This window comes from Pseudopipra pipra, chromosome 10, assembly GCF_036250125.1.
Source record: "Pseudopipra pipra isolate bDixPip1 chromosome 10, bDixPip1.hap1, whole genome shotgun sequence".
In the NCBI taxonomy this organism is placed as follows: Eukaryota; Metazoa; Chordata; class Aves; order Passeriformes; family Pipridae; genus Pseudopipra; species Pseudopipra pipra.
Window position 1 is genome coordinate 12,427,315 of NC_087558.1, and position 13,571 is coordinate 12,440,885.

Here is a 13,571-nt window from a genome sequence, read left to right on the forward strand (position 1 = left end):
TCTGAGATCTAACTCAGCATGTCCACTGAGACTACCTGCCTGGACAGGCTATGCCAAATGCTGACAACAGTGGTTGCATCTTTTCATGTGGAGCAGGACCCCTGGGATGAAGCAAAGCACTCATTTTCCATAGGCTATAGAAATAAAATTGAAAATCTAAACATGGGGAGCTTCAAACTGCTCTTTAGCATTAACTGTCTTTCAGATTTGTTCATATGTCTAGGAGAAGAATCCAGTCACCATCCCACCAAATTTAAATACCATTGGCATGTCAAGGAGCCTTACCAGTTTCTCTCAGAGGGCAGCAAGCCCCAAAGATCCAGGCCATCTTCTGTTAAGGTGCCAGTCTAAGTTAAAATGAACATTTAAATTAAGTTCCCACATGAGAGCTCCAAGAGGAATAAAAATCAAGACTTATTTTAAGAAGTTACTGTCCAGAAAATGTCAGCACAATGTAGAGCAAAAGGGCTACCAGGCAATTCCTAGATTCCAAGAAAAACAAGAATTTGCAACAGCTTCTCTTCAGTCAACAAAAACTTAAGTATACAGGGTTGGTCAGTGTGTTTCTAAAATACAGTGGAAACCAAACCACATACTGTCCCACCCCTAGAACAGCTCCCATTACCAATAAGAGCATAACCACCACACAGCCATTACTTTGTCAAAGCAGATGAGGTTCAGCTGTCCACACATGTTGATCCTCTGTGGGCTGATGCAGAAGATGCCCTTTTTCTTCAACCTCTGCTGGGTATAAATGATCCCAGTTGTCAAGGCAGCTGGCAGAGCTGGCGGGACAGCAATAGTGATGACATCCAAAGCCTTCTTTACCACCTCTCCTGCCTCCTCCTGACATAATAACAAAGGCAGTTACCAGGAAGAGAGCGTCAAGGAGTGCTGCTTGCACCAAGTGTAGACCTCTTCACCCTCCTCCCCTCCACTGCGGGTGCTTCAGGCTGCACTGTTTTCTGGCCGTGGTACATTATGTATTACTCTCCATAAGAAATTAATCAACTTGATTTAACCAGAGGCTTTAAGGCCTCACCACTGCTAAAGAGCAGCCTCCAGGTCTTCATTCATTCTCCATACAAACAAACCTGCCACAGTCTCCTCCAAAGCACCAGCTCAAACATGCCAACTAGATTATTGCACCCTCAGTGGAACCCGGTTTCCCATGACACAGCACACAGGAATCTGCTGTTTGCATTGGCATTCATCCAATTGCCTATAGGCATAGCTCTGGACTGCATGTTAGGATGACAGGTGAGACATATGGGATAGAGCTGAAAAGGAGGGCAGAATGTGTGAGCTAATGATTTCTTCTGATCTTATGTTCTAGGAGATGCGAAAGGAAATTGCTTTTACCTGCGGTAAGAGACATGGAAGTAACAATTACATTCTAAAAGCAACCTCTAATTTGGGAGTTTAGAGGTCAGTGTAAAACTGACTGCCAGTATGCTCAGTGTCGGCATCGTTACTCTTGGCAGTTGGTATCACTGCTAAAGAATTGAATGGGTTTCAGTTCAGGCCCCAGAACTGAGACACTGCAAACTAAAGCCAATTTGCAATTCAGAAAGACTCGCAAACCATCACAGAGATCTACTATTACTACTTCCGAGCTTGAGACTTGGACCACAAATCATGTTGCATTTGACGTGCTGAATTGCCCTCATGTTCTGATTATCTCTACATTGATATTGTCTCTGCCCACAGAAGGCACAAGTTTGATAATATTTTTATCTATTTTATGTTAGAATGAAGCACTTACCACCCACCTTTAGATAAACACACTCACAGAAAAGAAAGCATTTAGTACATCCTGTGACTCAATCTTACACTAGTCTGACAAGACAATTTCAGCAGTTGAGATAACATCAGCATGTATTTTACATATTATAAGGAGGAAGTTAACTTTAAAAAAAAAAAGGAAAAACTGCAAAGCAGACACCAGCATACATTCTTAAACACACTTGCTTTGATATCCTAAGGGGAAATAATCTTTTGAGCCAACTGATTGCAAATTATTCCCCAGGAGAAAAACTATTCAAAAGCTGAGTTACAGAATGAACCTTGCAACTCGGGACTTGGACTTTACATTGACAGATAATTATCAAGGCATGAAGTGATTTCTTGAAAGCTTTTGGAAAAGTTTTGAATCAATTAGGCTTTAAAACTTGCATAACTACTGTTTACAGTGTATAACTATTTCTTACATTGACCTTAATGCATGAGAACGCGTGAAATGTTTTAAAAGGGTTTCAGGTGAACTCTCCAGAGATTTAGAGATTTAGGTGCACTAATAGGCCTTAGTTACCCTCACTAGCCTCATCTCCATCCACACCTTCTGCTCATGGGTTCAGGAGCTTTGTTTAAGCTCAGGTCTGGGCCTTCAGTCCCTGTCTGAGCCATGCTGTAGATGTACCTGCCTCTGGCCCAGTCTCTTGGACGGACACCTTAAGATGTGTGTCGTAGCCTTGTCTCTTGTCCTCATCTTCTTCTGCTTCTGACTGCACTCCCAGATTATTTACCACTTTGCCTTGCCTGGGACTGTTGATGGGCTGTTACCTGCACTCAGCTCTCCCCTCCACATTCAGGTACTGTGTGATTGTGCATTGGTCGGTGAGCAAACTATCTGTGTTCTGGTCACCCTTGGCTCCTGGCTTGCCTCCCCCAGGGAATAGCTGGCCTTTGCTGCTTCCGAACACAGTAAGTCTTAGTTCCACATCAAGATGTTGGTGACTCAGATGATACAGGATAGTTGTCTTTGCAAAAGTTATATCCCCAGAGTTCTCAAAGGTATTAAGCTGAGTGATAACTAAGTGTAGGTTATCTCCCTTTCACTACCCCACCATCCCCCAAATGACTATACAAAGATATGGGGGGAAAAAAGGCAGAAGAAAACAGAGAGTTCTTTGTAGCATTTTCAGGGATCGATTTTCAGGGGTCGATTTTCAGGGATCTCGTTTACACTTGTATTGTTCAAGGCTCTGTAACAGGCAAGAAAGGTGGCTGAAGGGATGGCCAGTGATCTCTTAAGACATAATTAGTACAGGAAAATCAAACAGAAAGCAGCTATTTGCTACTTCTCTAAAACAAAAACCTACAGTGACTTCAGCATTTCAGACAGAAGCTTTAAGAACACTTTTGCACAATACATAATGAAACTGTGGGGATCATTGCCACAGGTGCTGTCAACTCCAAGACAAATTAATTCAGAAATAGATTAAACCTCCCTGTGGCAGATTTTCAGTGACTATTACAGCAAGATGATCCAGATACAAAAGACAGCTTACTGAACTGCTAAACCTTTCTCTTCAAGAAATTAGGAGACTATAACAGAGAAGAATTGTTCTATACTTGCCCTTCTTCCTAACCATCTTCCATAAGTATTTGACACCAGTCACTCTCAGAGACAAAGGACAGGGATAGATGGGTCTTTGCTCTAAACTGAAATTTTTGGAAAGTTGCCTTTTCCCATTTAACTCACGACTCACCTGTGCTTTTTCTGGGAATTTACAAAAAAAGCTCCAAAAAAAAGTCTGTAAAAGGCTCTTACAGAGTGCTAAACTGTGGATAAGGCATGCAGGGCTTGCATAGGATTTGCCAACAGTGGGTTTGGCACCTTGGAATTGAATATGTGAGAGCTTGTGTACTGTCACCAATTCATTGTAAAATGGCCTCATATACTAAGGTAAAAAGGAGAGCAACAAGGGCTATGTTTTTATATATAAATGCTTATGAAGTCACTCAAGTTTCAGATTTCTTTAAAACTAAGTGTGACCATTTCTCCTGCATTTAGTAACTCACCCCATTAAGTGCAAATACACACACTGTGTAGATCATTCCAATGGCTGCAAATGCTATGAGGCACATCAGGAACCGGAGAGCATCTCTGTACAACTTGAAGTTCATGGGTTTAGGGTAGAGAATGGACCTCACCAGATCTCCTTTGGCTGTATTGAAACCTAGAAAGACAAACTAAAATCATTCAGAGGAGAAAACATTTCCAAAAATTCTCTACAAAGAATGGAGGGCTTCAAAGTTACTCAATATCTGAAAGTTATGAAAGAAGACCCAGATCTTTCATTTTGGTCTATGTGACCTAATCTACAGAGTATAGAAAAAAGTTATTTTTGTCCTAACGAGGGGATTTTGGAAGCAAAGCAAAATTCTCATTTTTAATCATAAGCTGGTAGTTTTTGTTATGCCAAGCAAACAGAAACAATGCATTCTGGCTTAGCCCAGCCCAGGATAATGATTCTCCATCTGACTGTTGTGAATTTAGATTTATGTCTTTAACTAAATGTGACCGGATACATTAAATAAGACTGTTCCAGCAAGAAAAATCATGAAAGGAGAAGCAAACTGAAGAGTCGACTGACCAGTCCGCAGCACCACAGCTTTCACTGCTCCTCTGTCATCTGCCTTGGTCTGTATGACCTCTGTCCCACAGAAGAGGACATGTTTTTTGTAATCCTCTGCACAGTATGTTCTCCAGGGCTTGAAGTCATCAGCTTGGGGTAAGTGGGTCTTTGTTACTGGAATACTTTCCCCTAGGGAAGATTAGCTCAGATAAGGAAAACTGCAGTACACTTAAAACCAGCCTGCAGAGGTTCAAATAAGTACAGTACCTAGATATCTAGGTTGTAAGTCAGAGGTATTTACTAGACAAACCAATTTAGAGAAATTTTACTTTTATATTTTGTCATCTCCAGAGTGAATGGAGTTTGAAGCCTAGCAAACAAACAGACTGCCAGAGAAGAGCTCTCCTTTGCATCAGTACAACAGCTTCCTGTAAGTCTGAGAACTGAAAGCATTCCAAGGATGCCAAACCCCTGCTGTAGATATACAGACTTGAAAAGAGGCCTGAACTTCTGTTGCATGGCTGCACTTGATGGTCACAAGTTGTTTACCTGGTTTGAACCTCATGTGCAGGTCACTAACTATTCCCTCAAGGAGGTTAAACATGACATTCCCAATTTTCCCTCTCTAGTAAAAAGGAGAGCTTTTAGTTCAATGCTTGACAGGTGACAAATATCCTCTTTATGTCAAAGCAGATACTAATATGACAAAGATTAATTACTTTCTGACAGCTGAAGCTTTCTGAATGCAAGGGGTTTCTGGAATTTGTCATTTATATGAACTTTCAGAACTGTTGGTTTCAGTTTGATTCAGACTAGGACCAAATTTAAAGACAAGAAACTATGAATACCTCCTGCTTTGCAGTGAACTCTCCCACCTGGCATGCCCTCCACTGCTATCAATGGATGTGGAGCTAAGTGTCTGGAGGGCTAAACAGACACTCCCACAGGCTGAAGATGTTGCAGCGATGAGACATTCAGGGTGAGTGACAGGAACCCCAACAGCCTGAGTGGACTGTGAGCCCTGTGTGGGAAACTCTTTGCTTCACATCTACTGTTTCTTCTCCTGTCCTGCTCACTCCTCTTCACTGTCCACTCTCTTCTTTCTAATTAGAGGATCTCTTCCTAAATTCTGCACCCCAGAAGGGTAGAAAAGGATGAATTGCCCTTCTTAAAGTCTATCTCATCTATTTAGACAACTGACTACAATTTAGGCTTTATTACAGAAAAAAACTGAGAATCCCCTTTTAGGCCATAGTAAGGGTGTCTCATTGTAAGGATGATACATGATAACACCATATGCCCTGTGTCACTGGCTGAAACCATGGGGATATGATGATGTTTAGATGGCAAACCTGGAAGGGATGAGCTGTACCTGTCAGCATGCTTTCATTTACAATGCACTGCCCGCTGATCAGGATGGCATCACAAGGCAAAAGGGTTTTGCCCTCTTTCAAAACCAGCATATCTCCAGGAACAAGATGATGTGATTCCAGCTCTTGAACACCTGTAAGTGACAGAACAGGAAATCGCTCTAGAAGAAATTTGATACTATACATGCTTGTGTTTGATATAAATTGCTACAGAAATAAAACATATTGAAGAAAGAAGTGTACAGGAATCACCTTCCTTATTTCTGCAGACAGTGACCATGACGTTGTTATGAGACTCAACCAGACTGTGAAGTTTAACCGATTGCTATAAATTAAAGGAGAACACACAAAAGTGTTACATCTTACATGATGCAATTTATCCACTAACAATTATTTCCATTCGTTATTTGTGGTTATGAGAGGCCTCAATCTGGGGTCTAGCCCTACCAGGAATTATACAATCACGCTGAGAAAGAAGTTCCCCACCCTAATTATGGAGAAGGTGTAACAAAAGGTCACAAAGGGAAACACTGGAATGGGGAAGGAGGATGTGGGTAAAGTACCTCACAGAGATTATGATGACTAGGAGCCCAGGTCACTGCACCTGGTACTACACAATGTCATGGAACTAAACGTCTGAGTAACTCTCATAGCACTGTGTGCATATTGCAACATCCTCACCTTTCCCAGACATTAGAAATAAATCGTCCTTGTGGAAAAAGGTGAGGTGTCTCACCTGTCTGAGATCATATACAGTCAAAAATACTGAGAGGAGAGACATGATTATGATGGCAGTAGCATACTCCATGTAATCTTCAGCAAACCACAGACACACACTGAACAGCTGGAACACGTAAAATGGATTTAGGACCTATTTGGAGAGACAGCAATAGTAAAGAGCAGGTCACATTTAAGTGGTCCCAGTATACCTAAACAGTCCATCGTGTTAGAAAAGGGCGGGAATAAAAGATATTAAGTGATGTGTCTCCTGGCCCCCTTTCTAATTTTCTTAGCAGTGGCTTCAGTCTAATCAGATTAAACCATTTCCATTTGACAGAAGCACCAGATAATCTGGACCAATAGGATGTTATTTGGGATGTGAATGACTCAGCCCAATCCTTGCTTTGTTTGCTTCTCACAAGAAATGTAACAAAGGTAAGAGAGGAGCAGGTTGTGCTGTCAGCATGGAGCTCACATACCACAGGCACATCTCCACAAACATCCTGTTTAGGCCACATATAACCAGTTCCTGTCTGAAAAGATGTTGCTTTATATGGTGCTGTGCCCAGAGTCATGAGCTCATTGGATCTCTCTGCAGCTGTGGGCATGCACCAGGTACTGCTGTTCACTTAATCTCTGCTGATTAAGAGACAGCCCTGGCCTGGAAGGTTTGATTTCCAGTGCAGCTTATAAACATTCACTGGCCCTTGTAAGGACAATAAAATGAGCTCCCAGGACACAGATACATACAAATACCAACCAGCCATACAGACATGGGGATGGAGGATAGGGAACAATGGAGAATAAATGAATTTATGGTGATTTCACACAACAGCTTTTAACAGGATTTGAAAAAGAAGTATGCCTGAAGAGTGAGTAGTGGGAAGCTAATTCAGATATAGAATCAATTATATGCACGCTCTGCCTCCCCAAGCAGCTTAGAATAAAAGCAACAGAAATGCTTAACCTCTTTGATGAGTAGTTTCCAAACAGGGATCACTGGAACATCAATAGTGTTTGGCCCACATATAACTCTCCTGTATGGGAGAAAGACACATCACTTACAGATAAAACAGTGACAATATCACTCAAGAAATATTCCTGAGAGCTTGCAATGATCCCGGTTTAAAGGCTGTGAGGGTCTTTCTTCAAGAAAACTAAATAATCTAAAACCAAATAATTCTGCAAAAAGTTAAAGCTGATTTGAACATAAGATTTAACATGAGCTAAGGTCAGGAGCCGGATTTTCCGTATTCAATCAACTGAAGATCATTTCTCTATTTAGCAGTTTTAAGAATACATATTCTGTAACTTGTTTAATGATACAGTAGTTTATGAGAATAAATTCAACTACCAGGACTAGCTGATTTAGAAGTTCAATACAATTACATGGAGCCCCACTGAAAAAGCAAACACACAACTTATCTGCAGTGTTTCACAGAGACTTTCTCTTACTCCAAATAAGAACTACTTAAAGTTAGTTATAGGACATAGTTATTTCCTGATTGAGAACAGTAACAGTAACAATGATGAATACTGAGACATTTCAAAAACTTTCACAAGGAATACACAAAATTCTCTAGCCCTTTTCAGTCAGTGTATTCATACATGGCTGTTTCATCTAAAATTACGTGCATACTACTAAATACAGAAGAAACGCCTGGAAAGTGCACCAAGAGCAGTGAATTTACATTTTGAAATCCATATGTTGAGTCGTCATGTTTTAAAATATGTACCTGACATCCTGTTCATTGCAGGTGAGACCAGAACCAAATTTTGCATGTATAGCTGAACAAGTGTGGTGGTCTTCTAGGACTCTAAAATACAAAGGGAGTGTCTTCCTTAGGACATTATTCACAAAGAAGCTTGACTTCCTCAGAGACTTGTGCAACCAGTGCAGTGCACTCACCCAGCTTTCTGGAACTGTTTTGCATAGATATTCCAGACATAGCGGATTTTTTGTACTTGGATAGTTTTCACCTGCAAAACAAGACAGGGACAACAATACATGCAACATAGCAAACAAAAATTCTCCCAGGCCTGCTCACATGTCTCAGCAAGGCATCCTCACTGGGGTCAAGTACAGATAAGGCAAATTATATGGGGGCAAGAAGGGGAAGAAGACAGGATTGCATACACTAACTCTCTAGTTAAATTATAGGGTGGGATCCCCACCTCAGTCAGGTTCCACTAAGCTTTAGAAATCTTTAGGTCAATCAAGTACAAAGCAGTGTTCATCTCTCCCACTTTTGTGAAGAAAGGAATAGAGTCTTCACTCATTTCATAGCACGAATGGAAGAGATCATTGATGCCATGGTGGGTACACAAACAGTTGGTAAATCCTGTCTTCAGCCAACAACTCCCTTATCTTCTGTCTGGCTTTGAGGAAAGCAGGGGGCTTTGGGCCATTTCCAGGCACGGTGCTGTGCCCTTCAGCTGAACAGATATGACAAGAGATAAGAAAGGCCATCCCAGGATACTGAGTCACTGCTAATGGTAAGCTCTTGCAGAGCAGTTATCCATTAGGAACACACAGTCATTTATAACTTGCAAAAGGAGTCTGTCCTGTCCTGTGCAAGAGTAACAAAGCCTATTAGAGATAATGGTGCTTCCTATCAGCTGGCAGAAGGCAGGGCCATACACCTGTACACATTAATGATAAAGAAATCAGCTCCAGGGGACTCTCAGCGCAATACCAGGGGACTACCCAGTGCAATAAGCATTATTACAGGCCAATGAAATCTATACTCAACTCACTCACCATCTCAAAATGGAGCTATAACCACAGTCATTCACTTAACAAGAGATCTGGAGTCAGTGCAATAGGAGCTGCAATGTTTGCAATGCTAAAAACTGGAGTGTGAAATGAGGGACTCAGCTCTCTGTCAGAACAGGTCCTTGGACAGCTCTTGGGCACTACACATAACCCTGTGGACTTAGGTAGCTTAAATGGCAAAAATGCTTTATAATTGACTTATAAGTAGGGGCTTTTGAATTGCTAGTGAAGGATTAAACTGTTTACTCTTTGCTGCTTTGAAATCTGGTCATTTCTATCTAGATGTTTTGATTGATATAAATTCAAAGGGCCTATTATTTGAGGTTATCTGGCTTTTTTATGTTACTAATTCAATCCTCTGAAAAGTGTTACAGACCAGTCTCCACTTTCTTCATACTGTGCCCATTGATTAAACTAGTTGAAACTAAACTTTCTTATGTACATTAATATATGTCCATACAAACAGCTGCAGCATCTTTGTTCAGCTAAAATTAGGTTCATAATAAAAATATTTACTAAAAATTGTTGTAGAAATAAAAAGAAATACTACTAAGTTAGAAATTTATTTCCTGAAAGGGAAAATAGCTCTTTTATTTTCTCAGTGCAGTGATCTAGCATCTATAATCAAGAGCCGGATATTAACAAATGTATCATTGCGTTCCTATTGCTCACACCAATTTAACACGTAATGCTAAGCAAGACACATAACTGAACTGTCTGGTACTTATTCTAAACAGGAGATAATTATGTTTACTCAACTCATGAGAGACCTTGTCATCTGGTTGGATCAATTAATTGTCTGCCTTCTCCCCAGTGCCTAATTGGGATCTCAAAGCTGATAGAGATCAGGATACATTTTTACAAGAACAGTTAACAGCACAAGACCTGATTCCAGCAAATGTACTTTAAAGCCCAAATTGGTGCATACAAAGGCAAGGAAGCAAAATGTGTTAATGAAACACTTCTGGAAATACTGATGCAGTTCTGCATAGGTACTTTTCTGTTCTATTCCCCATCACCTGCATTCATCCTTGTTTTCATGTTACTGTGGCAGCTGTTTTTGGTTCTGCACATTTTCTCTTCAAACACAGTCACCCCTAAATTCCTTGATTCTTATGCCAGGAATGAGGTTTTGATCTGGAGTTCTGATTCTTCTCTGCCAACCCTAGTGTCCTGAAGCTCTCCGACTTGTAATGTACGTTTTCTCTCAGAAATAGTGAGGATTCTTTTTTCATGACCCACCTCAGAGTGAGTACAGTCCTTACAGAGGTGAGCACAGTTCTCCAAAATCTCTGTCTTGTTTTTCAACAGCTCACTGTGTTTCTCAAGCTGCAAGTTTCTTAGCTGGGTAGGTTTCACAACTCAGTTTCACTCCATGAAGTGTGGCTGAGATTTGCCATCATTTCCCAGATGCTGCAGGGAATACTTTACTTACTTGAAAACTTGGCTTCATTATGGCTTTGCTGAAGATTGAGTCTTCCTCAGCAGTGGCTGGATAATCTGATCTACTTTTGATAAGTGCAGACACAGAGATCCATGTCACAGTCTCACGAGAATAAATTCGAAATTCATCCTAAATGAGTATAAAATAGAAGTGTCACAATTTCCCCCAAAACCAGAACAAACTCACTATTACCTTGGAGAGAATGATTACAGTAGGCATTTCTAGAGTACTGCCATAGCTTTTTGAAAGGATTAACCAACAGGAGACTCACAACACTCGTGACTGATAGAAAAATCAGCAGAATGGGAACAGAACCACCGTCCTGTCAAAATGTGAGTACTGCAAATAATTCAATGACCCCAGATCTGGTGCTTGGCTGATAAGGGTGGAATGTGAACACCCAGGTCATGATCTAGGACAGGCAAACAGGACAGGGCAATCTGAGATGCAGTGACCGTACTGTAAAGGGAAGATCAAAAGGAACACAACGCTGGGCTGAAAAACAGATGTTTAGTGCCAATACCTTCTCACAGTCACTCCTGAGTTAACACTTCATTGGAAGAAGTGTGTTAGCACCATGCCTCCCTTATGGTACCTTAGACAGGCCTTTAACACAAACTGAGTTCGTAATCTTCCTATATCTTATAAAATAAGTTTAACTTTGGAACTGCCTGATAGCAATTATTGGTAGAAATTGCTGATGAAATTTTCAAATGCACAGAGAATAATTTGAGAAAGCTTCTTGATAACAAGACCATATAATATGACTCAATTCTTGTTTAATTACATAAAGGATCATTTAAAACCCCATTTATTTGAAAAGTGCTTTTTAAAATGACACACGAGATTAGGTAATTAAAAATGCAAACCGAATTGAAGATGAAAAAGGGATATTAAACCTCATATGCTGTTTTAAAAAAAGAAAAACATACCCCCAGCCTTTTAGGATGCAGATTGTTTCATTATAAAATATTCAACAGGCAGATCTATGAGGTTCAAAACCTGGGATTTTAACTGCATGCTGCCCTGCTCATTTAAGAAGGCAGCTCAAACACAGTGGTACCAAGTGATCCATTTTTCAATTGCAAACATTGAAAATGCCATTGTTCAGGAACCTTTGAAGCAGAACAAATCAAACTTCTGGAAGTAAAGCAACCCTGCCAGCTCCTGGAATATTCAGGCTCAGCTGGGATTCAGAATCGAGTCTCAGTTTGCTTCCTTTAGCGTTGCAGTAGCTTCCATGAAATAAAATCAGGGTTTGCTTATGTTGCAGTGCTTCAGTACAGTCTTCAGCAGAGAGAAACCTGTATTAGGAAACTACTAGCAAAACATAACAGCTCTGAAAGCATTAACTGCAGGACTGTGAGCTTACTGGACACGGGGAAGGGCCAATGGAAAATGGATCCATACAGCCAAGAAAACAAACAATCTAAACTTGCCCTCTTCCTTATACTGATCCCTCATGACACACTGTTGGACACTGCTGGGGACAGAGATAGACAAACCTTTAGTTTGGCTCACTAGATAAATTTGGGCAGAGAGGGGCATCTTCGCTGGGACAGCCAAGTCCAGGAAAAAGGAGGGAGAAAGGATCTGCTGGACACTGCCAATCAAACAAGTGCTTTAGAATCTGGAGCACAGGTCTACAGGTAGAAAGCACAGGAGTGGCAGAAGGGAGGAGGAAGGACTGAGAATAAAAGACACAGTCTTGAAAGCATGGATATTACAAGTTTTATCACCCCAATTTCTTTCAGCTTGTCTGATCAGATGTTATCATCCATTCCAATCATCATCATACACATAATTTGTGGAATACTTGAGAATTCTTTAGATCAACGATGGTGCACATAAAATATTATTGCAGGAAAACAACAGTGTAAGAGATTTCAGCCAACTGGATTCCTTTCAATTAACTTATCTTCCAAATAACTACATACTAGAGACTAATCTAAAGATTAAACTAGGCACTTACTGTTGTTCTAAGGAGAACAATATCTGCTTCTTCCAAGCTGCAGCGGATGCAGTTTACCCACACATCCCACTCTGGCTTCCAGTAAAACAGTAGCCACAGAGCCCCACAGGACAAGATGTATCCAGCAATGCACAAGGCCTTTCGGCAGCTTTGAGTTTTGTAGCCAAATATATCCTGTACAGCAGAGACAAGGGAAAAATACTATTACTTAAATTACTATTAAATTCCTTAAAATACTATTTGTGCTAAAGAAATGCCTGGAATGCTATACCTTCCCATCATTCACTGCTCTCCCGTAGGTACTCTTTGTTACATATGGCACTGTGAAAAAACAAGTCCTGGAACATGTGTTTGGCTTCTTTATGTGTCTTAAACACAACTACAAAAAATTTGCCTCTTCCACAAAACTTTTCATCCACCTTCATAAAATCTAGATTGCTGTAGCCTGACCAATATTTTTATCTAGTTGTGAAACTTGGCATGAAACACTGTTATGTGTATGCATGAGCAGGAATGATACAAAAATATAGAGGTCCTAACCTTTATACCCCAAGTTAGGAATGAAGATTTGTCTGATCCGCTTTTTTAAGGTTGCTGGGTGAGACAGCTGAAGAACTTAAGTACATCTGCACTAGGGGAAGATGAGTGATGGGTGCAGACCCACTGCAGCAGATGAGGCAGCTTCAGCATCAGAAGCACTGCTGCTGCCCTGCATTAATGCACCTACACTTAAGGGAATCAACCAGTATCTCTGCTTGGTGCCGAATGACACCGTGTGCCTGCACCAGCTGGAGCTGCTGTGCACAACTTGGCACAGACATAGCCTTTGTAGCTCTGCTACCATCTTCCATGATAGCTCCAGTATAGGGAATTTGGGGCTTGACAATGTACCATTGGCCCAACATCACAAAATAATAACAACTGTTAG

At 40.8% G+C, this 13,571-nt stretch overlaps 1 protein-coding gene across 1 annotated transcript in view; it reads right to left on the minus strand.

Moving 5' to 3' along the window:
* The window catches only part of ATP13A4 (ATPase 13A4), a 38,886-nt gene that overhangs the window by 18,060 nt on the left and 7,255 nt on the right, over positions 1-13,571 (minus strand). The window contains exons 2-13 of the mRNA XM_064666263.1: positions 12,644-12,817; positions 10,663-10,800; positions 8,361-8,431; positions 8,188-8,268; positions 7,419-7,488; positions 6,468-6,602; positions 5,984-6,056; positions 5,734-5,865; positions 4,380-4,550; positions 3,805-3,962; positions 658-846; positions 286-347 (exon numbers count right to left, since the gene is read on the minus strand). Of these exons, the coding sequence (XP_064522333.1) occupies positions 286-347; positions 658-846; positions 3,805-3,962; positions 4,380-4,550; positions 5,734-5,865; positions 5,984-6,056; positions 6,468-6,602; positions 7,419-7,488; positions 8,188-8,268; positions 8,361-8,431; positions 10,663-10,800; positions 12,644-12,817 (1,454 nt within the window). The remainder of the gene's footprint in view (positions 1-285; positions 348-657; positions 847-3,804; positions 3,963-4,379; positions 4,551-5,733; positions 5,866-5,983; positions 6,057-6,467; positions 6,603-7,418; positions 7,489-8,187; positions 8,269-8,360; positions 8,432-10,662; positions 10,801-12,643; positions 12,818-13,571) is intronic.